This window comes from Eretmochelys imbricata, chromosome 2 (genome assembly GCF_965152235.1).
Source record: "Eretmochelys imbricata isolate rEreImb1 chromosome 2, rEreImb1.hap1, whole genome shotgun sequence".
Taxonomy (NCBI): Eukaryota; Metazoa; Chordata; order Testudines; family Cheloniidae; genus Eretmochelys; species Eretmochelys imbricata.
Genome location: NC_135573.1, coordinates 159,698,343 through 159,723,105, shown reverse-complemented (window position 1 = coordinate 159,723,105; position 24,763 = coordinate 159,698,343). Strand labels below are relative to the sequence as shown.

General features: G+C 40.5%; 1 protein-coding gene across 5 annotated transcripts in view; it reads right to left on the bottom strand.

Moving 5' to 3' along the window:
* The window catches only part of MOCOS (molybdenum cofactor sulfurase), a 432,667-nt gene that overhangs the window by 122,840 nt on the left and 285,064 nt on the right, over nucleotides 1-24,763 (bottom strand). For all 5 annotated transcript variants that reach the window (XR_013345256.1, XM_077810912.1, XM_077810911.1 and 2 more), the window contains one exon: nucleotides 8,600-8,799. Coding sequence is in view for 4 of the 5 variants with exons in the window: in XM_077810912.1 (XP_077667038.1) it covers nucleotides 8,600-8,799 (200 nt within the window). In the remaining variant the exon portion in view is untranslated. The remainder of the gene's footprint in view (nucleotides 1-8,599; nucleotides 8,800-24,763) is intronic.

Genomic DNA, 24,763 nt, shown 5'->3' with positions numbered 1-24,763 from the left:
TTGTCCAATGGTTATCGTTTGAGAGACTGGAGAACTTGAGTATTTGTAATGAGATATGAATATGATCACATATTTGAATACAATACAAATGATAACTATTCATTATTATTAATGATCCAATGGCTGTTTCATGTGTGGAGGAGTCCAGGCCTAGTGAACGTGTGACCTCACTTTTGTGACATCACAAAAAGCACAACCACATCTCATGTTAAGTGGTACCCTTCCTGGCAGTCTCAGTAGAGAAGCAAAGGATTGCTACAGAGCTACTTTGGTGAAGCAGTGTTAGGAAGCCAGCACTGTTACTTCCCATATTGTACCATCACTCTAGATAAACAGAGGTCTTCGGTCTCCAGCACTGTTACACTGCTACCTTTCACAAGCACCACGTGTGCTAAATATTTATACGTTGCTGCGAATATCAATAGAAAAAACTTGTAATGCCTATGTTTTAGTTAGTAGAGTCCATACAGTATTCCATAAAGAGGCAATCACCATACTGCTTGATATATGCAGCAAAAGCTAGACAATTTATGAGTCGAATGCAGGTGTCTCTTCAGTTCATTACTATAGTAGGTTACAAATGGTAGTGTACAGACAGCTTTACTGAGAGGAAGCATTTTCAGGGGAAGGAATAGGAGCCCTAAGGGGCTAATAGAAGAAAACTATTATTTAGTATAGTTTAAGAGCAAGAAGGTTATTGAGACTTCAAAATCAAAATAGCCAGGCCCTGGCTGAGAAAGCAAATTTACATGGAAAGATTGGGATGTTAGCAAAACCTTGTGAGTGACTACTGTGTTTGGAGTCTCCAAATCACTTTTGTTTAAATCATTTTAACTGGCAGCAGTGTGCTGAATGGATTCCAGTGACTAAGCTGCCCATTAAATTGATAACATACTTTTAATATTCAGGTCAGGTTTCTTCAATGAACAATATCTGAAAATAGTGATAACCTTCAATAAACGAAAAGATATACTTAAATAAAAATGGGATAACAGCACAACTTTTCATAATTATTTCACTTCCAGCTCATAACTTCTAAACCTTCAAGCATTATAAATCACACCTATTGGGACAGTAAGCTGTCAAGAACATTGTCACCCTTCAGAAATGCAATCATGACAAAGTCTAATTTGTGCATTAGGCTTCAAGGGGATTCATTTATTTGATCTTCAACATTTGAATGAAGTGTTTACTCAAGGATCAATCTGAAGCCCATGGCTATTCCCTCACTGAATAAATGACCCTGTGTGTGTAATTCAAGTATGTTTGTGTTTAGTAACACAATCTTGTTAACTGTGGATGATAATACTCTGACAATAGTTAGGAGCGGACTTTAACATTAGTATCAGGCTAAGAATTGGTTCCTTTCAAAATGGTGCACAGACAAAAGACAAGATTTTCCTTGCTTTCATGTTGCAGTAGCAGTGTTAAATGTCACATATTTGATTGCATGCCTTTCAAATCTTAAATATCTTGGACTTATTTCAGAATTTTGAATATTGAGTAAATTATGTAAATCTCAAGGATTAACTGTAAGCTTGATATCCTCCAAAGAGACTGTCACTTTTACTTTTAAAGTCTTTCTGACCAGATGCAAATGCTACAAATAAAATTCTCGCAACCCTCACCATAAAATTCTCTGTAGAATGAGTCATTCAGCTCAGATACCATGGCAATGGGCACAGAAGGAATACCAAACAGACAGAAGAAATTATTTGAATGATTGGTTATGAATACATTATTTACAAAAGAGGCATCAACAGTAATGAAATAAGACATTTAGGAATTTGTCTATTTGAATAAATTAACTGGAGCACAATCTGAGTAATTAATTAGTAGTTAGGTGTCTACTAGTAGACAGATACTTCTCGGAAGTATTATTCTTCTCAAATAGAAATGTTGTCCGATTTTCCCTTAATTAAGTGATTCCAAGACCAGTGCCTTAACCAACTGGCCTCTAAATCTGGTGTCTTCCCTACATAAGTGGATGAAGTTTACACCAAGGTTGAGATATGTTGTATACCAAGCAGTGAATCCTAAAATCAAAGACAAACTTTAAGCAGCTTTCAAATTAGCAGGTCACAAACATGACTACACTAAAATAATCATATTTCATTTCCATACTAAAGAAACCAAACTATTGGATTTTGCTCTTATTTGAATAGACCTGCATGTAGATAGACATATATAAAAACAATGCTGTTCATATAAAGCAGATGAGATTACACTGCTAGTTGGATGTAGTTTTCTCAGCACTGGATATATTCCTTTTGTCAAATCAAACTTTTCTACTCTTCCACCTAGTACACTAGATCTGTGAAGAATGTGACTACATATAAAAGCCAAATGGGGTTCATATATATTCTTTATATGGACTGCACTGTGTTACTTGGATGTGAATTTTAAAATATATGAAAACTATACATTATTTTAACTAAATAATTAGCCTAACATCTAGTGCAGATACAATGTTGCTAGCATGTATTTTTAAAAGAAATGCTTACTTACTGTAACTGTGGTTCTTCAAGATGTGTGCACTCAGCGCATCGGAGCCGGAGAAAATTGGCTAGCAGTACCCATAGAAGGGTGATGCTTGTGCCTCATGGCCTTAGACCTTCCCCCCGGCTACATGAGGTGGAGCTGCCCTGACCCTCCCTCAGTTCTGTCACACCAAATGCCTAGAAATGAAACTCCGATGCAGAGAGGACAGAGGGTGGGTCGTGGAATACACGTCTGCATCATATCTTGAAGAACTACAGTTACAGTAAGTAATAATTTCTTCTTCTTTGAGTAGATGCAGCTGTATATTCCATGTAGGTGACTCACAAACAGTTACCCCCCCTCCCCACCAAAGCTGGAGTCAGAGTCTACCAAAACAAGTACTGTAGGAATGCTCTACCAAAGCCTGCATCCACCTTGGAAGAAGTGGTTAAGGAGTCATGAACATATGTATCAATGACCATGTAATAGCCCTGAAATGTCCAATATGGAAACATCACTGAGGAATGCCATGGACATTGCTTGTGCCCTTGCAGAATGAACTAGCACCCCCTGAGGGGGCGAAGCCGAAGCTATTTCACATGCAGTCTTGATGCAGGATGTTATCCATTTGGAGCTTGTCTATGAAGAGACCACTTGACTTTTCATGTGATCAACATATGACACAAACAAATGAGGTGAAGCACAAAACGGTTTAATCATGTCCAGATAAAAGGCTAGACACCTGCTCACATCTAACATCATCCTCCAGAGATCAATAGATTTAGGAAAGAATACAGGTAAATATACCGCTTGTTCAAATGAAACTGAGAAACCACTCTGGACACAAATTTTGGATGGGGTTGTAAAGTCATTTTGTCTTTGGAGAATTGTGTATAAGGAGGCTCTGCCAGCAGAGTCTGCAACTCACACACTCTGCTTGAAGATGTATCACTAACAGGAACACAGTTTTCTGACATAGAAGTGGAAAGAGACAAGATGTCAGGGTTCAAATGGAGGCCCCATTAAGGCCACTAGGACTGAGTTAAGGTCCCACAGAGGAACCAGTTCTTAGATCAGAGGATGTAGACAAAGGAACCCTTTAAAGAATCTTGTTACCATGACACTGGAGAAGACTGACCTTCCCTGAATAGTGGGATGAAATGCCAGTATTGCTGCCAGATGCACTTTCAATGAACTCAATGCTAGCCCCAATGACTGAAGGTGCAGCGGGTACTACAAAAGGCCAGTGTTGGTTGGATTCCATGTGCTAATGACCACACCAAAAATAACTTCCATTTAGCTGAATAGGCCATCCTGGTGGAGGTTTTTTTTACTGTTAAGGAAGACTTGTAGGTCAGCAGCCGAACACAGGTCTTCCTTCTCATTCAGCAATGCCGTGTGACATAAACATACAGCTAAGGGTAGTGTAAAATCCCTCCTTTACCTGTAAAGGGTTAAGAAGCTCAAATAACCTGGTTGGCACCTGACCAAAAGGACCAATAAGGGAAGAAGATACTTTCAAATCTGTGGGGGAAGGTTTTTGTTTGTGCTTTCCTTGTATTCTTTCCGGGACAGAGAGGGAACAGGATAGGAAAAATACATTTCCTAAGGCCATATCTGAAATAAACATCTAAGATTACAAATTGTAAGTAATAGCAAGGAAATACATTTGGTTATCTTTTGTTTTAGCTTGTGAATTTTCCCTATGCTAAGAGGGAGGTTTATTCCTGTTTTTTTGTAACTTTAAAGTTTTGCCTAGAGGGGAATCCTCTGTAATTTAAATCTTATTACCCTGTAAAATTACCTTCCATCCTAGTTTTACAAAGGTGCTTCTTTTACTTTTTTCTTTATAATAAAGTTCTGTTTTTAAGAACCTGATTGGGTTTTTAGTGTCCTAAAAACCCAAGAGTCAGGTCTGTGCTCACCTTGGTTTCTCTCAAGCCTCCCCAGGAAAGGGGGTGAAGGAGCTTGGGGGGATATTTTGGGGAAACAGGAACTCCAAGTGGTCCTTTTCCTAAATCTTTGTCTAACTCACCTGGTGGTGGCAGCGATACTGTCCAAGGACAAGGAAAAATTTGTGCCTTGGGGAAGTTTTTAACCTAAGCTGGTAGAAATAAGCTTAGGGGGTCTTTCATGCGGGTCCCCACATTGGTACCCAAGAGTTCAGAGTGGGGAGGGAACCCTGACATCATGTGATGCAGGGAACTGAGTGCTGGATGGAAGGTGAGGCTTTGTTTCTGAGTGAATAAGTTCAGGATGGAGAGGGAGCAGTATGGGAGGTTGAAGAGAAATCAAGAAGGATGGAGAACAAGCAATGTATTAGCCACACCGGGGCACTGAGAATGACCTTGGCCCAATCTTCCTAGAGTTTGAGAATGATTTGAGGGATGATTGGGATTTGGGGAAGGCATACAGGAGCGCCGACTGCCAGAAGAACATCTCCTCAAAGAAGTATCTTTATTAGCCTTTCATTCAACATACTGATGTCAGCAATGATCAGAGTCTAGTGCAGTGGTTTCCAGCCTGTGGTCTGCAGACACCTGGGGGTCTGCAGACTATGTCTAAGATTTCTAAAGGGATCCACATCTCCATTCTAAAATTTGTAGGGGTCTGCAAATGAAAATAATCTTGAAAACCACTTATCTACTGTATTTCAAAATCCAGAGCATACTGTTCACTAAGTCATCTTTTTATTAGCAGCTCTAACAGCAAGCAGCAACAATGAAATTACATGACTAAAAATATTTTTCTTTAAGTGTTCAGAGCATTTTTTATGTTTAAAAACATTGTTTGGCTCAAGCAGCAGTTGTGTTTAATTTTTGCTAAGAGCTGGTGGCAACTCAAAGGGAATGTTGTATGGTTGTTCCCAACTACTGTACATAATGATGATAATAATTAATAACTTTACTACCTTATTTTTATATATCACCTTTCATCCTGAAAGTCTGCAAAGCACTTTACAGACCATATGTAGAATTCATTCATCCCTGAAATGCAGTGACCTCTGGAATGAAATGTGGCAACTGTTTAACAAAGCACAGTAACACTAAAAAACAGTTTTTAGGTGACTAAGAAAAGAATAATAATGTCTCCAGCTCTATAACTTCATCAGTGTGTTACATGAGCACTTAAATACATAAAAATACAAGTTGATGTTCTACTGTTTCACTTCTCTCTTTACTTCAAAGGTCAGGATGTATTCTTCTCATCATTTAATTATAGAAAAGTTATGGCACAGAGATTGGAGAAGTAATCTGTTCAGATGGTGGTAAAATTTGTGGCCGTTCTCAACTGCTTTAGTAGTGAATGCCACAGGAACCATTTCAGACAAAGTTTTTCTCTAGCTTGCACTGATTTCTCCTTTGTTGTTCAGAGTTTCATCTTCCCACAGGAATGCAGCTCTCTTGAAAGTTCTTGCTTACAGAGGGAGAGGGGTTTCTGAGGCAGCCTGGGCCCAGATCATTGAAAATCAAGACAAGACTCTTGAACTTGACTTGTTTGATGGGCACTCAGTGAAGAGAATTAAGAAGCTAGTATTAAGCAAAACTAGTTTTATGTGCTCTTATTGGCCTAAGTTGCTCAGCAGGAGGACTGCTGCTTTCTGGACCAACAATTTTCTTCACAGTCTCTGATTACACTCCCAAATACAGTGCATTGTGTTATAAAGTTCGAAGGTCAAGAAGTCATAGATGACCATGGCCAAGTCTCATCTGTCTGAATGGGGCAAAGTCTCCTGGATAGCCATAGGATGGGGAAAGGTGCTATCTGAGTTGTTGCAATTATAAGGGTACTATACATAAGGCAATCTTTGGTAGTCAAAACTGTGGCATAGGGCCATTAGGTGGATCCTACGAGTATGTAACAGGAAGTAGAGTGAGAGAAACATTGAGACAGACTAAGGACCTGTCTACACATTGTGGCGATGTTTATTATGGGGACATGACTTCTAAAACGTTGCACTTTAATTGATCCTTGTAGACCTGCTGGTGCACTTGAAAGTTTCCCTACTGCGCTTTAATGTACAGCTGCTAAAGCGCCATCGGGAACCTTTAGTATGCACCAGCAGTGACTACAAAGACTAATTAATGCACAACATATAAAAACATAAGAAAGACCATACTGGGTCAGACCAAAGGTCCATCTAGTCCCGTATCCTGTCTTCTGACAGTGGCCAATGCCAGGTGGCCCCGAGGAAATGAACAGAACAGGTAATCATCAAGTGATCCATCCCCTGTCGCCCATTCCCACCTTCTGGCAAACAAAGACTAGGGACACCATCCCGACCCATCCTGGCTAATAGCCATTGATAGACCTATCCTCCATGAATTTACCTACTTCTTTTTTGAACCCTGTTATAGTCTTGGCCTTCACAACATCCTCTGGAAAGGAGTTCCACAGGTTGACTGTGTGCTGTGTGAAAAAATACTTTCTTTTGTTTGTTTTAAACCTGCTGCCTATTAATTTCATTTGGCGGCCCCTAGTTCTTGTGTTAGGAGAAGGAGTAAATAACACTTCCTTATTTACTTTCTCTAAAGTGCACTTTAGAAATCACATCCCCATAGTGAGCAGTACCTCACCATGTAGACAAGCCCAAAGTTTAGGGACTTTCTGAATCAGATAATGAATCTGATTTAAAAACATTACTCTGTTCATGTAATCGTTAAATAAAAACATTTCAATGAAACCTAAAGTCTCCCTGCTTCCTCAAAAATATTACAAAAAAAAAAATACTGCTAGAGCTAAGTAGAGAAAGGTAATTCTGTTTTGTGGAGGTTTTATTATTCTGAAATTTGGTTTCATTACAATTTGGAAGCCCTGACGTCCCCAACTCCCAGGCAGTTCACTCTGGAGCCAGTGACCTGGAAAGCCTTGAGGTCCCTGATTCCACGGCAGTCTGGCAAACAGTCAACCAAGAAGCCAGGCAGACAAGCTGGCAGGAAACCAGGCAGGGTTCTGTTGCAACTTAGTCAAAACTGAAGTCTCCATGGAATGTTTCAATTTTGACAAATAGGCAAATTCTGACAAAAACAGTTGTTCTGCAGAATTTTGCCAACCATCTCCAATAATTATCCATATTGGGAAATGCGGATTAATCCTGGTATCCTGGCCAACTGCTTGCACTTCTGTGGAATCCCTTAGGGACAAAAATGACCAGGACCTCATTTTTCAAACTTACCTAAAATGGCAGCACATGCCGTAGCAAAGTACTCCCTAGCACCATGCTGGAGCATTGGTTGAAAGAAAGAGGAAAGGTGCCTCCTATACTGAATCATCCCCATATTTTGGACTGCTAATGCTAAGTCTAATTCTACGCCAAGAGCTAGAGGTGTGATTCCCCAGCTCGTGTACACCTATTCACATCTGCTCTCATAGAGCACGTAAATAGCAGTATAGCTGTGGTAGCATGGGTAGCAGCTGAGCCATGCTGTGTACATACCCACCAGTTTCAGGCATGTTTGTACACAGCTTGGCTCAGCCAGGCCTCCATTGCCACCACCCGTTCTACTGCAGCTACACTGCCATTTATACTTGTGCTAGTTTGGTGACAGCTAGCTTGAGTATGTGCACACATGCCGGGGAATCACACTCCAAGATCATAGATGTAGTCATGGATAAATAACACAGGATAAACGGAGGACAAGTTTTTAATACTTCAGTATAGGTCCAATATTAAAAACTGCAATAGAAGTTGGCATCAGCTACTGTACACATTACATTCGGTAGACATTTTTATTGCCCTATCTTTCAATTACTTTAAAAATAAAAGAAAAGGAGTACTAGTGGCACCTTAGAGACTAACCAATTTATTTGAGCATAAGCTTTTGTGAGGTACAGCTCACTTCATTGGATGGAAATAATGCTCAAATAAATTGGTTAGTCTCTAAGGTGCCACTAGTGCTCCTTTTCTTTTTGCGAATACAGACTAACACGGCTGCTACTCTGAAACCTTTAAAAATAAACAAACACTAAATGTGTCATCTAGAGGTATGAAGAAAAAACATACACATAGGGAATATTTTTATGTACAGCATATTTGGTGGGGAGGAAAAGATAATCACAAAGGTGTTTAATGTATAAACTGAACATTAAGATGAGCAAAATGAAATTGTTCGTGTACCTGGGAATAGCCGATTACATCTCCATTTTCATCCAGTACATTAAAATTAATTATTGGACCCTGGACATCAGGACTGCTGAAGTCTGAATCACTGTAGATACGCACAATGGGTGCTCCATTAGCATATTTTAAGGTAGACAGCACTGTGTAGGTGTAGCGAGATAAAGCAAAGGTATGATGTTTTATGTTCTCCATGCCACCTAAGAGGAAAACAACATATCTGTCAAACACTTTATTCTCTTGAAACTTTTTGTTTAAAAAGATAGCACAGCTAGAAGCCAACCCGTGCAAAGCCTGGAAAGCCGAAATTAGCTCTTTTAAATCATCATACTTCTCAAAATTTTCTTTTCTTACAATGAGCTTTAGTGGTGCTATAATGTCACAAGAGCCACCTACCTCTGAGTTAATCCACGTCACTTTTCAGCTGGGAAAATTTGAGTTTAAATTTGAATGGGTTCACACAATGAATAATTGTGTTGGTTCCAGTCTGTACACATCACAGAATCATTCTGGCCTACATTTGTTAGAATGGCAGTTTTTGCTCAGGAGTGCCAAGGACTGGAAAAGTAATGCTGCAGATCAGGAAACTACATCAGTACTAACATAGGATGGAAGATTAGTTGTAGTGCATAGTCCTATATGAGGCTACAAAACAAAGGTTTTCATTTGTGATCCCATGACAGATATTTAATATTATAAAGAAGGGATACTCTTCTCAGTCTACACTTCTGCAGAACAGGAAAGACAAAGGATGGCCCATATTCTGCATCAGCTCACACTCATGAAAACCATTTGTTTCAGTGGGGTTATACAGGGAGTAAGTCAGCACAGAATTTGGCCTGGACAGTAAATAGGAGTATGCTTTCTTTCCCTTCTTCTTTGCTACACCTAACAATTCGAAAGTGCAGACCTGCAACCGAGTACCAGGATATCTGGAAGTTGCAACATTAAGCTCTGAACTCCTCTGAGCAGCAGTTGTGTCATCTGTTTTTTCTCATGTGTATTTTTAATACAGAAAAGAGCTGTCAACATCTCTGAGGGTATGTCTATACTACCTGCCATACTAGGGGGCAGCGATTGATCCAGCGGGGGTCGATTTATCGCGTCTAGTCTAGATGCGATAAATCTATCCCCGAGCGCTCTCCCATCGACTCCTGTACTCCACCGCCACGAGAGGCGCAGGCAGAGTCAATGGGGGAGTGGCAGCAGTCGACTCACCGTAGTGAATACACCGCGGTGAGTAGGTCTCAGTATGTCGACTTCAGCTACGTTAGTCACATAGCTGAAGTTGTATAACTTAGATTGATCCCCCCACCTAGTGTAGACCAGGGCTGAGTCTAATCAAAATAACAATAATATGCTTTTACTGGCTGAAACAGAAAAATTACATTATTTTTGTAGTATTTATTTCCAGTTTCAAAATGGCATGCTGTCCTTTTTAGCTATGTTAGTTGGGAAAATGAAGTGAGTGTAGTCATAGAAATGGTGGACATATGGTGAAGAACCTCTATGTTCTGCATAGTGAGGAGAAACAAGATACAGGATGAACACCAGAAAGCCCTTCAAGGAGTCTTGTGAGAAGCTATTTAGCATGATTTGCTGATGTTTGTCATGGTAAACTTGGCAAATTTCTCTCTTAACACTTAGTTCCCAAAGGACTTTCATAGTATCACAGACTTTGAGAAGAAAAGGGCTGCCTAGCCTAAGATGTCCTGCACATTTTCTGCTAGAAGGTGGTAGTGTTGTTGAGAAAGCTTATTTCTGTGATACTGCCAGTGCTATTATTAGATCTGACTGCACTGTCAGTTTCTGAGATGTCTTTGATCGCCAGATGCAGAGCTTTTCCAAATTGGCAGGAACTTTCTGATGGAATATTAAGATACTTTCTTTGTGACTTGTTGAAGAAATCTCTCAGTCTATTTTTCAGAGCACATATCCTGCCGTCGTTACAGCATTAGCCTTTAGCCATTCTTGATTTAAAGTTCCTTAATCACATTTCTTTGTGCATTGGTGAGAAACCGATGAGTCTCTTAATTATTTATCCTCACACAAATGCAACAGCCTGCATGTGTCCCTTCCCTACTCCTGCCCCCTGCCGAGGAGGTAGATGGCAAGTAATGTAGCCAAGTACCTGTATTTTCACATAGCAGAATGAGTCACAATTAGGGCTGATGGATTGTCAAAGAAAATTCTTCAAAACAATTGCCAATGGGTCATGGTTGATACTGACCAAAAAAAAAAAAATCACAAATATATGACTCAGTCATGATTTTTTTTTTTTTTTAGAGAATGATCTGTGCTGCCCCCTACATAATTTTTGCGATTCCCCAACCTCCTTTCTGCTTGCTGTGACCCAGGGAGTGGAAGGAGGGGGAAGAAGAATTGCAACAGATCTTCAGCCTCCCACTGGGGGCTATGTGCTTGAATCAATGCATGTCTAGCACACGGTCATACATGGTGGTAGAAGGGAATAAAATCAAGGGGGTGACGCTATTTGAGATAAATAAGGTTTGGTTACCATATGTTACAACTGATTACCTGGTATTTGTTAGTGTATTCTGCATTTTGTCCCCTGCATATAAATTTCTGTGACTGTTCTTATGTCAGGTTCCTTGACACTGAACATCTGGATTTATTTTTTTTATTAAGTGCCTATTTGGTGTCAGGCGCAGTGACAGATTTTAAGTCTTTTGAAGAGGATATATTTGGGGATTGGCCTGTGATCTTCAGCTCATTGCAAGTGGGGTCTAAGACTCACTCAGTCTCTATAATTTTAGTGAATTTTAGCTGTTTTATTAAGAGACTGCAGTTATTTATTAATCTAAATGATTTTTAAATGGTGAGCAGCATACATGTTATATACTATTATTTTAGAAATGGACACCTATCTAGGGCAGACCAGGTAACACTTACTGATGGAGTTTGATTACTACTGTTGACCAAAACAAGGTGTGCAGCCACATATCTATTGTAAAGGTTATGCATTGATGTGTAATTTGCGTTCACTATTGTATACCTCTGCCTAAGGCACAAATGCATAATGTAGACTTCCTTGTCTGGTCTAAATTTATATATTTCCACTAATACTTTTCTTATTGCTTTATCCCTTGCATGTATATTATATGTGTGTGTGTGTGTGTGTGTGTTTGTTTTATTAACTTAACGTCATTTCAGGCTTCAGCATTTCACATTTTCTGTTTCTAGTGACACAGCATTTTTTACACTATCTGTTGGCACAGTGAATAGCATAACAAGTATTTGCAATGGTTTTTGAACATCAGAGATTGCCGAAAGCAACTCATTACTTTCCCGCACTGACCCCCTTCCAGCAATATGCCATTTACCCTGTGGTGTTGGTGTTAGGTACTGTGCAATCCTTGCTGGCTGTAACATTTCTTTGTTTGTGCCCTGAGGCATCATGACAGTGTCAGCACAGGCATCCACACTGCTGCTTTACCCATGAGCTGTTCATACTGATTACAGAAACTGATGGGGTGATGGTGCTGAAATGTCACTGGGTCCAAGGTGTTCCTTTACTCCATGGCTACTATGGTGCTGCTGCCATCACTCATTGGCTAGCTCATAATGGTATACTGATCAGCCAGAGCAGCAGTTGTCTGTGGAGGCATATTGCAGGTACAAGTTCATATCCTGCATTTTTGAAGTAGACTATATTTCTTCGGTCTGGATTTGTTCTCTTATGGCCTGATCCAAACCCCACTGAAGTCAGTGAAAGTCTTTTCACGGACTTTGATGGGCTTTGCCTCAGCTCCTCTCATTTGTAATTTTCTTGCCCCTCTGCTGTTGTGCAAAAAAGAAAAGCGTTTCCTTTCTACTGTCTACGATTATACTCAAATGAAAAACAAATACTTCTTTTAAATTTGCTTGGCTGCTGAGTAGCTTTCTAGGTTATATCAAATCTATTTGACGCTGCCTGGAAATAAATCCAATAAACATTATACTTTATTCAGTGATGTACACAAACACAATGTGGGATTTCACTCTATTCTGCTTCCTTTTCAGTGCTCCATATAGATTAACCTAAAATGAATTCCCAGTCCCTAGAGTGTGATGATAAACAAATAACACAGACTTATTACTGATGTCTTATGCAAGTAGGATACACAAGTCAATACAGACTGAGTCTGTTCCTGCAAAGTGCTGATGCCTCCGACTGAGCTTAGCATCCTGCACGACTAGACCTCTGACAGTGTATTCTGCCTTCCCACACCTATTCACCATGAACAGGAACAACATGGCCAGGCAGGAGTGTAGAAGCAGAAGAGAACATGTAGCTTTTTGGTCTTACTTCTTCTGTAGAACCAGGGAACAGACCTTATGTAGAGTTTCATCTAAACGGAGAAAACATAGAAGGTATAGGCCAGATTTTGAAATCCTTATCCACACTAATCGGTAGTTGCTCGCTAGAACAGTCCCATTTATTTTAATTATAAACTATATGAGTGGAAATTATTTTTTAAGAATAAAAATATCAGTCATGGAAAAGATTGTTACCTCCTTATTCATACCAATCATCCCATCGATGGGTCTATCTGTGTGAACACGGGGAGTCACAATCTGTTTTACTCTTGGGATTTTTATTCCTCCACATTAATTTCTAGTCATGTATAAATTATGACACACTTTCTCATATGATCTTGGGATACAATAAATAATTCACAGAAGGAAAGAAATTTCACTTTCTGTGACCAACATGTGCTACTTTCCCCACAGGACCAAGTGTCTGTGCCTAAAGTTGGATAGAATCTTGCAGCATATTCAAATCTTCAAAATGCACCTACTGTGTATACAATATGGAGGCCCTGTACACCCGCAACACTAATTCCATACTGTGTGCAATATAGGGATCCCTACTCTCTCAGCACTAATCCTGTGCATAACAATTTTAATCCTTTTATTCTCATCTCTCTTCCCCACCACCTCAACAGTTTTAGACTGTGGAAAGCAATTGTTTAATCCTCCATTCAGGACGTTCTCCTGAGACCAAACATGAAACAAATACTCAGTGTTTATCTTAATGAGCAGAAGGCTTTTTTGCGGCCCCATCTCTCAGTTCTTTAGAGCAGCTAGTTTACGCTCCTGTCTTTGTATGGTAAGGAAGGTTCAGAGTCTTTACTCTGAGTAAACTAAGCAGAACATTCTGAGAAAAGCAGCTACTCATTTTCAAACATCACAACCTCAAGAATTTCCTTGTTCTCAACTTCTTGGGAGCAGTGTGGAGAGGAGATGCTGCACATATTCTTTGGCTTGATTCTTAACATGTCTATTTTAATTATTAGTGAAACTCAATTTTGTTTAGGTACTTCTTTGATGGAATACCATACAGTGCTACAAATCAATTACAAATTTAAGTCATTTAAATGACTACTTGCAATGAGATCCCCCCCTCCCACTCCCTTTCATGAACACAGGCTTTGGTCATATTACTAAAAAGACTATAAAAAGCTTAACATTTCAGAATGTCCCTGGCCCACCAGAGAAGTAGTAGGATAAATGAGAACAGAAATAGAGAGGATTTTGTAAAACTCAGGATATTTAGTACACTATATATAATAGCTTATAAACAGACTAGCTCTCCAAAGTACTCAGGTGATAAAAGTCCTCAGAGTTTCTTTAACAGAGCAATAAATCCATACCCAAAACACTTACACAAGCAGAACTCCAGAGCTCCCAGGGTCTTTCCCAGTCCAGCAGATACCACATCCTCCCTTGGTAGTCCTCTCAACCATTAAATGGGAGAGGAGCTTGTATTATAAAGGCACCGAAATCTTCCTCTTTTCCAGCATCACTTGCAAAGAGGAGTGTGACAGCCAAGCCTCTCTACTGCCCCCCTGTTATGAGTGGCTCAGACAGCCTCATGTGGCTTTCTCCTTTCCCTGTCTACTGGAGTAAGCTTACCCCTGCACAGTGTCTTGAAATCATCATGTAAGAGCTTTTCCAGAGTTTGCTTCTTGGTTTTTCCAACTCCTGAAACCCAGTCTGCTGGTACTGAGAAAATCATGAAACTGTGACCTCTTCCTCTCTCAATGCTCCAATCTCACACAGATGGGTAATAAATCTAGCTTACTGTTAAGCACTGACTTTTTTTCCGCAAGACCCTTATTTACTTTATTCCCCAGCCACATCTTCTTACTGTGCATTTTATTATGGCAAAGGGGCAAAATGTACTTCATTATGGCTAACCACCAGAGCAACTTTTTACACTAGTTATTCCTCTACCTTGCTTGGCAAGAGAATCTCTGACACCAGCCGGACCTGAGATAAATGCAATTCCTCTCTCCAAGAACTTTTCTTTGGGGCCTCAATCTGCAGTCCTATTTTGTCCACTTGAAGGCCTCATGACTTCCATACTGGTCCAGTAGTTTGTTCTGAATGAGCCTGGAGATCAATGTAATATACACTTAACCAACAGCTTGTAGCAACAATAATCTTTAAGGAGAAATTGAAGTGCAGTTGTCACAGAATGGGGTTTCCCTTATCAGCAGTGAGAGTAGCTTACAAAATCACACACAAAAAAAAGCAGCAATGTTTTCCTTACTTTTTCAGAGTAAGACAAATCCAAATCAAAGTCATCACTAGGGTATAAACTAGGCCCCAATCAAAGCTCACCTCCCTTCCCGTGCATAATCAGAGTGGGCAATTCCCCTTTCTTCTTCTTATACTTAACAGCTAGGTCCTATAGTTTAATAAGCCACTTAATCCTTGCTGGTCTGGCTCTACCTTGCTGAAGGCAATACCAGACAGCTTGTACTGGGGCCTTTTCAGAGCTGGATTGGTAGTTTAACCCAGCATAGCAATATAAAAGCTAATTACACAAAAGAAAAATGTACAAAGTGTAAATGTAAAAAAAAATAATGGAATAACAAAGTGGACGCCACCATCTTGACAAGTGGATGATGCAAAAGGAAAGCAGATTCTATTGCTGTACCTGAGCAACTTCAAGCAGTGCATTAAGCAACATGACTGAGATCTGTTGTGTTGTTTGTTCATTCACCTTCTCCCTGGAGGGAAAAGTATATGCAATGGAGTGGATGAAGTGGCCTTGCCGTTAAAAACCTATGGAAATCTGAAAGTTTAACTTTTTGTAGGTAAGTTCTATTGTTTTCCATTTTTATTTAAATAACAAAACTTCCCTTATCTCGACTTTAAAGCCTCCCGATTTCTATTGCTTTCGTAAGACAAAGATGATTCTTTGACTTCTGTACTGCCCCATCATGCTAGGCAGCATCATGAGAATAGCAGCAACCACTGAAGAAACACCAGCCTCATTCACTCCATGGAGATACTGAAACAGTGACAACTATTGCTAAAAACCTGCTTTGAAATTGCCTTTATTTAGACCTATTTTACAGGTATTAAAGATTATTTAGCTAATATCACAAATCACTGGAATTATTGGGCCAAAGCCACAACTGAGCTACAACAATTTACATCAGCAGAGGACTTGGCCCATTGCCTTAACCAGTCAAAATGACACTACACAACACACAGATAACTCAGTGATTCAGAAAAGGAGTACTTGTGGCACCTTAGAGACTAACCAATTTATTTGAGCATAAGCTTTCGTGAGCTACAGCTCATTTCATCGGATGCATACTGTGGAAAATACAGAAGATGTTTTTATACACACAAACCATGAAAAAATGGGTGTTTATCACTACAAAAGGTTTTCTCTCCTCCCACCCTACTCTCCTGCTGGTAATAGCTTATCTAAAGTGATCATTCTCCTTAAATGTGTATGATAATCAAGGTGGGCCATTTCCAGCACAAATCCAGGTTTTCTCACCCCCCCCCCCACACACAAACCCACTCTCCTGTTGGTAATAGCTTATCTAAAGTGACCACTCTCCTTACAATGTGTATGATAACCAAGGTGGGCCATTTCCAGCACAAATCCAGGGTTTAACAAGAACGTCTGGGGGGGCGGAGTAGGAAAAAACAAGGGGAAATAGGTTACCTTGCATAATGACTTAGCCACTCCCAGTCTCTATTCAAGCCTAAGTTAATTGTATCCAATTTGCAAATGAATTCCAATTCAACAGTTTCTCGCTGGAGTCTGGATTTGAAGTTTTTTTGTTGTAATATAGCAACTTTCATGTCTGTAATTACGTGACCAGAGAGATTGAAGTGTTCTCCAACTGGTTTATGAATGTTATAATTCTTGACATCTGATTTGTGTCCATTTATTCTTTTACGTAGAGACTGTCCAGTTTGACCAATGTAAATGGCAGAGGGGCATTGCTGGCACATGACGGCATATATCACATTGGTGGATGTGCAGGTGAACGAGCCTCTGATAGTTGTGGCTGATGTTATTAGGCCCTGTGATGGTGTCCCCTTAATAGATATGTGGGCACAGTTGGCAACGGGCTTTGTTGCAAGGATAGGTTTCTGGGTTAGTGGTTCTGTTGTGTGGTATGTGGTTGCTGGTGAGTATTTGCTTCAGGTTGGGGGGCTGTCTGTACGCAAGGACTGGCCTGTCTCCCAAGATTTGTGAGAGTGTTGGGTCATCCTTCAGGATAGGTTGTAGATCCTTGATAATGCGTTGGAGGGGTTTTAGTTGGGGGCTGAAGGTGATGGCTACTGGCATTCTGTTATTTTCTTTGTTAGGCCTGCCCGGTAGTAGGTGACTTCTGGGAACTTTTCTGGCTCTATCAATCTGTTTCTTCACTTCCGCAGGTGGGTACTGTAGTTGTAAGAATGCTTGATAGAGATCTTGTAGGTGTTTGTCTCTGTCTGAGGGGTTGGAGCAAATGCGGTTGTATAGCAGAGCTTGGCTGTAGACGATGGATTGTGTGGTGTGGTCAGGGTGAAAGCTGGAGGCATGTAGGTAGGAACAGCGGTCAGTAGGTTTCCGGTATAGGGTGGTGTTCATGTGACCATTTTTTATTAGCACTGTAGTGTCAGGAAGTGGATCTCTTGTGTGGACTGGACCAGGCTGAGGTTGATGGTGGGATGGAAATTGTTGAAATCATGGTGGAATTCCTCAAGGGCTTCTTTTCCATGGGTCCAGATGATGAAGATGTCATCAATATAGCGCAAGTAGAGTAGGGGCGTTAGGGGACGAGAGCTGAGGAAGCATTGTTCTAAGTCAGCCATAAAAATGTTGGCATACTGTGGGGCCATGCAGGTACCCATACCAGTGCCGCTGATCTGAAGGTATACATTGTCCCCAAATGTAAAATAGTTATGGGTAAGGACAAAGTCACAAGGTTAGCCGTGACATTATCGGGGATAGTGTTCTTGACGGCTTGTAGTCCATCTTTGTGTGGAATGTTGGTGTAGAGGGCTTCTACATCCATAGTGGCAAGGATGGTGTCATCAGGAAGATCACCGATGGATTGTAGTTTCCTGAGGAAGTCAGTGGTGTCTCGAAGGTAGCTGGGAGTGCTGGTAGCATAGGGCCTGAGGAGGGAGTCTACATAGCCAGACAATCCTGCTGTCAGGGTGCCAATGCCTGAGATGACGGGGCGCCCAGGATTTCCAGGTTTATGGCTCTTGGGTAGTAGATAGAATATCCCAGGTCGGGGTTCCAGGGGTGTGTCTGTGCGGATTTGATCTTGTGCTTTTTCAGGAAGTTTCTTGAGCAAATGCTGTAGTTTCTTTTGGTAACTCTCAGTGGGATCAGAGGGTAATGGCTTGTACAAAGTGGTGCTGGAGAGCTGCCGAGCAGCCTTTTGTTCATATTCCGACCTATTCATGATGACAACAGCACCTCCTTTGTCAGCCTTTTTGATTATGATGTCAGAGTTGTTTCTGAGGCTGTGGATGGCATTGTGTTCCGCACGGCTGAGGTTATGGGGAAGTGATGCTGCTTTTCCACAATTTCAGCCCGTGCACGTCAGCGGAAGCACTCTATGTAGAAGTCCAGTCCCACCTTGGTTATCAATACACATTGTAAGGAGAATGGTCACTTTAGATAAGCTATTACCAGCAGGAGAGTGGGTTTGTATGTGTTGGGGGGGAGGGGGAGGAGAAAACCTGGATTTGTGCTGGAAATGGCCCAACTTGATTATCATACACATTGTAAGGAGAGTGATCATTTTAGATAAGCTATTACCAGCAGGAGAGTGGGGTGGGAGGAGATATTTTTTCATGCTTTGTGCATATGTAAAAAGATCTTCTACACTTTCCACAGTATGCATCCGATGAAGTGAGCTGTAGCTCACGAAAGCTTATGCTCAAATAAATTGGTTAGTCTCTAAGGTGCCACAAGTACTCTCTTTCTTTTTGCGAATACAGACTAACACGGCTGTTACTCTGAAATCAGTGATTCAGGAACTTCCAGCTGAATAATTGTGTTTTACCCTTTTATATTCTCTTTTACCCAACAATCGCAAAGTTTCATTAATTAGTTTCACCTCACAACATGCCTGAGGGGAAGGGAAGGAAAACCTATCACCATATTTTTCTTTACACATGAATTTCTTCTGGCAGGGTCTGGAACTACAAAGTCCTTCAGGCTCAGGACTCATGTAGTTTTTTGGCCATGTACTTGTGTGGGCAAAATTTTTGAGTCTTCATAAATTTTCACAAATTAAAGAACAGGAGATTTGAAAAGCAGAACTTGCTATTTTGACACAATGCTGCACATTCTTAGGGAACAAATCTGGGTGATCATGGCAATTTCCAGTGCCAGTCTCACTCATCAAGAGGTCCTTCAAGAAGACATGAGAATTCCAAAATTCTTAATCAAAGTACAGCCAATCCTGAAGGATATACTCAATCTCCTCTTCCAATCTCCTGTTCCAGTGGTTCTGTTACAGCGCTGCACAGTGCTGCTATAGGTTAACCATCAGTAAGTCATCATCACAGTGTTTGGTCCTAATAGCTTCTGAAATCCCTGGCACCTAAAATACTGTGTGCACTCTAAGTACCAGGAACTAAAAGTAATAATAGAGTATGGTGGTTAAAAACTGAATACCCATAATTTTGTAAAAGTATAGGGTAGATGTATTTTGATCAGTTGCAAGTGTTCAAGGCCACTAAAAAGAAAACTAAAAGAGAAAACAGGCATAAAAATATCAGAAACAGTAAACAGGAACAGTAAAAAGGAGAAAAATATTGATAATCTTGTTATAGTCACAAAGTATTCCTAGATTATTAAAATAAATTTCAATAAAGCAATAATTAAAATTGCTTATTTTTTTGCTTCCTAGTTAAGGAAAATTACTTCCTAAATAAGTAGTGTCTTGACTAAAAGCTTTTATGCAGCATCCTAAATATACTTACTAATAAGGACATAAATAAGCAGCAACTCCCCAAACAGATGGAATCTATGCTTTAGATCCAGTTCAAGAGACCTGAAGTATTTTACAACATGTTTCAGAGTAACAGCCGTGTTAGTCTGTATTCGCAGAAAGAAAAGGAGTACTTGTGGCACCTTAGAGACTAACGAATTTATTTGAGCATGAGCTTTCGTGAGCTACAGCTCACTTCATCAGATGCATACCGTGGAAACTGCAGCAGACTCTATATATACACAGAGAATATGAAACAATACCTCCTCCCACCCCACTGTCCTGCTGGTAATAGCTTATCTAAAAGCCATTTCCAGCACAAATCCAGGTTTTCTCACCCTCCACCCCCCCACACAAATTCACTCTCCTGCTGGTGATAGCCCATCCAAAGTGACAACTCTTTACACAATGTGCATGCATTGTGTAAAGAGTTGTCACTTTGGATGGGCTATCACCAGCAGGAGAGTGAATTTGTGTGGGGGGGTGGAGGGTGAGAAAACCTGGATTTGTGCTGGAAATGGCTTTTAGATAAGCTATTACCAGCAGGACAGTGGGGTGGGAGGAGGTATTGTTTCATATTCTCTGTGTATATATAGAGTCTGCTGCAGTTTCCACGGTATGCATCTGATGAAGTGAGCTGTAGCTCACGAAAGCTCATGCTCAAATAAATTCGTTAGTCTCTAAGGTGCCACAAGTACTCCTTTTCTTTTTACAACATGTGTGACTCGTGCTTGTAAATTAAGGTTTCCAAGTCATAAATTAATATCTGACCATATGCATCAAAGTAGAGAATTGCCTCTACAGATAATTCTCCATCCTGGAGGCAGGAGCAGATAAAAACCTTAGATTCAAATGGAAATTCATAAGGGAAAACACTTCCAATTCCAGCTAGAGTCGTATATGAAAGAAATGAAGGGCCTATTAGTAGTGTGGACAAGAGATACACTAATAACTTCAGACCTTCCTTCCTCAGATGCCACCTCTCTTCCTGTGACATACTGCTACAGATGATGTGAGCAAAAGCACTTGAGCAGGTCCCCTCTCAGTGGAGGGAAATAAGAGAGTATAAAAGAGTGGAGTTTGCTAGCAGGACGTCCCATGTGAGGCTCTCTTTCTTTTCCCCACACCTGGGTCTAAAACTGCTGAACTTCAGGGCATACAATGAGATATTTATATTTTAAAATGTCTGCTGAAGAAGTTAATATTATTAGGGGTGATAGATAAGAGAAATGGAGAATATGGTTTATTTTTTGTACTTCTTGGCTATTTAGTACCGTATGTGATGTGGCTGTCTCTTTTTTGATTTATTGTATTTGTCAAGGTTACCTGGAGTGCAGAGACAGGTGACTCTAGTTTCATAAAATAAATAAATAATAAACTGGGCTCTTGGTGTTTAAAGAACTACATGTACAAATAATAATTTCTTTCTTCCTGCCTGAATCATCCTGCCCCTCAAAATGAGAAGGAGACGTGCAGTCCAGCTACTATAAATCAAAAGCATGACTATGAAAAGGGTTTGGTACTTACAGCATTATCAAAGAGCAATCTTTAAAAATGAGTCAGAGTCCATATGACTGCTATACAAAACAGATAGTAAGTATTATTTCTGTCAGCAAAGAAAGTTGACACAAGTTTAGCTGAATGACCTTTAAATACACAGAGATGCTTCAGATTATGAAAGTTTACATATCTCCAGTTTTGTGGCACTGAACAGATTTCATTATGATAGCCTTTATGCAAAAGCATGGGTCCCTTGATTTAAAAAAAATCAATTTATAAAATGCTTTTCTTTTTTATTTTGATTTATCCTTCTGCATATTATTAGGCCCAAATCAGTGTAAATGCTAAATATTTGCAAAAACGAGCCAAGATAATGCTCCTAGGGTTGCCAGTTTTTGTTGGATGTATTCCTGGAGGTTTCATGACAATCTTTAATTAAAGATTAATCTTTAATTCCTGGAGACTCCAGGACAATCCGGGAGGGTTCGCAACCCTAAATGCTCCACACAGACAGAAGTATAACAAAGACAACTCATTAATCACAATACATGCTTACACACTGATACCATTAATACTACTATTTTGAATTTCTACAGTGCCTTCGTGATCTTAAAGAGCTTTATAATCATTAATGTAACTTGAATATAACATTGCTCTGAGGTAGGTATTTTCTTATCTATTTTAGAGACAGGTAAATTGACTTTCATGAAAGGATAGTTACTGGCCTACTGTAAGACCTTTTAAATCAAAATATAATCATGTGAATGTAAAAATTTTATGTGAGTAATATATGTTCACCTAATGCTCATTGGCTTTCCCATCCTAATGGGTTCTTTACTCAGTCTGTAAGAGGCATTCAACATCTTTCATTGAATATTAAGGGATTACTGTTTATACTGCCTTGTCTGGAGTTAGCCTCACTTGCCAATTAATTTTGAGGCTTATTTAGCAAGATTCAGTCATTTTTTCTCTTTTTGTTTCCTAGGACACTTTATAGAATAGACACCCTCTTCTGAATTAAGTAAAGACAGAGGTCAATGTAACTTGGTTTTTTGATGTTGGAGTTTGTGATACTTCTATAAGCATATACCAAGGCCTCTGGTGGTTTTGGTTGTACTGTGACTGAGAAGAATCCTAAAGTAATAATGCCAACCCACAGTGGCAGATCTTAAGAGCTGCATTGAAATGCTGCAAAAGAACCAATTCAGGAAAAGCTCTTAAACCTTAACCAATTAGGGCTGCAATGATTAATCAAACTGTTCAAATATTTAATTAAAACCCACAAGGAAAAAAAAGCTTTGATAATTAAGAACTGCAGTTTTAAATGCTGCCTGTGTCAGGTGTGAATGTGTGCACATTTAGGAGAAGTTTACTCATTTTACTCAGTGTAACTCTCCTGCATGATGGTGTGTTTCAGGACAGGGGACAATCAATATGTCAGGGAACATTATCGTTCAGTTTTGTAAGAGAAAAAGCATCTGAGACAAACTGTGTGGTCCTTGGCAAAACATTCATTGAACTCAATGGAAGTATTACAAGGACTTCCTAATTTGGCCATTCATGTTTAAAAACCACTTGGACACCTTCCATTTGTTCATTGCTATGAACAGAAGTTACTGCACATAGTTTTAAACATGAAAAGTTATTGAGTCACTGAAGACAAGTGTTTACTTTCATGTAATTCTGTCACTCCTCCACCCCTTCCATCTCAATCTGCTTAAAAGTTGTGTGTGGCTCACATCATCCATAAAAAACCAACTTTCCACACAAACTTCCTCGTGGCTGGACTTTACTAAAACTAGACAAGCCACACTTTGCTTCTCTACAAAAGAAAAAGGACACTAAACTTTCTAAATTACTACATGCCACAAGGGGCCACAGCAATGGTTCCCTCAACCCACCCAGCAATATTGTTAACCTATCCAACTATACTCTTAGCCCAGCAGAAGCAGCTGTCCTATCTCGGGGCCTCTCCTTCTGCCCCTCCACCCCCACGAACATGATACAGTTCTGTGGTGACCTAGAATCCTATTTTCGACGTCTCCGACTCAAGTAATATTTCCAACACACCTCTGAACAACATACTAATCCACAGAGACCTCCTTACCAACACTACAAAAAGAAGGATTCTAGGTGGACTCCCCCTGAAGGTCGAGACAGCAGACTGGACTTCTACATAGAGTGCTTCCGCCGACGTGCACGGGCTGAAATTATGGAAAAGCAGCATCACTTGCCCCACAACCTCAGCCGTGCGGAACACAATGCCATCCACAGCCTCAGAAACAACTCTGACATCATAATCAAAAAGGCTGACAAAGGAGGTGCTGTTGTCATCATGAATAGGTCGGAATATGAACAAAAGGCTGCTCGGCAGCTCTCCAACACCACTTTGTACAAGCCATTACCCTCTGATCCCACTGAGAGTTACCAAAAGAAACTACAGCATTTGCTCAAGAAACTCCCTGAAAAAGCACAAGATCAAATCTGCACAGACACACCCCTGGAACCCCGACCTGGGATATTCTATCTACTACCCAAGAGCCATAAACCTGGAAATCCTGGGCGCCCCATCATCTCAGGCATTGGCACCCTGACAGCAGGATTGTCTGGCTATGTAGACTCCCTCCTCAGGCCCTATGCTACCAGCACTCCCAGCTACCTTCGAGACACCACTGACTTCCTCAGGAAACTACAATCCATCGGTGATCTTCCTGATGACACCATCCTTGCCACTATGGATGTAGAAGCCCTCTACATCAACATTTCACACAAAGATGTACTACAAGCCGTCAAGAACACTATCCCCGATAATGTCACGGCTAACCTGGTGGCTGAACTTTGTGACTTTGTCCTTACCCATAACTATTTTACATTTGGGAACAATGTATACCTTCAGATCAGCGGCACTGCTATGGGTACCTGCATGGCCCCACAGTATGCCAACATTTTTATGGCTGACTTAGAACAACGCTTCCTCAGCTCTCGTCCCCTAACGCCCCTACTCTACTTGTGCTATATTGATGACATCTTCATCATCTGGACCCATGGAAAAGAAGCCCTTGAGGAATTCCACCATGATTTCAACAATTTCCATCCCACCATCAACCTCAGCCTGGTCCAGTCCACACAAGAGATCCACTTCCTGGACACTACAGTGCTAATAAAAAATGGTCACATAAACACCACCCTATACCGGAAACCTACTGACCGCTGTTCCTACCTACATGCCTCCAGCTTTCACCCTGACCACACCACACAATCCATCGTCTACAGCCAAGCTCTGCGATACAACTGCATTTGCTCCGACCCCTCAGACAGAGACAAACACCTACAAGATCTCTATCAAGCATTCTTACAACTACAGTACCCACTTGCGGAAGTGAAGAAACAGATTGATAGAGCC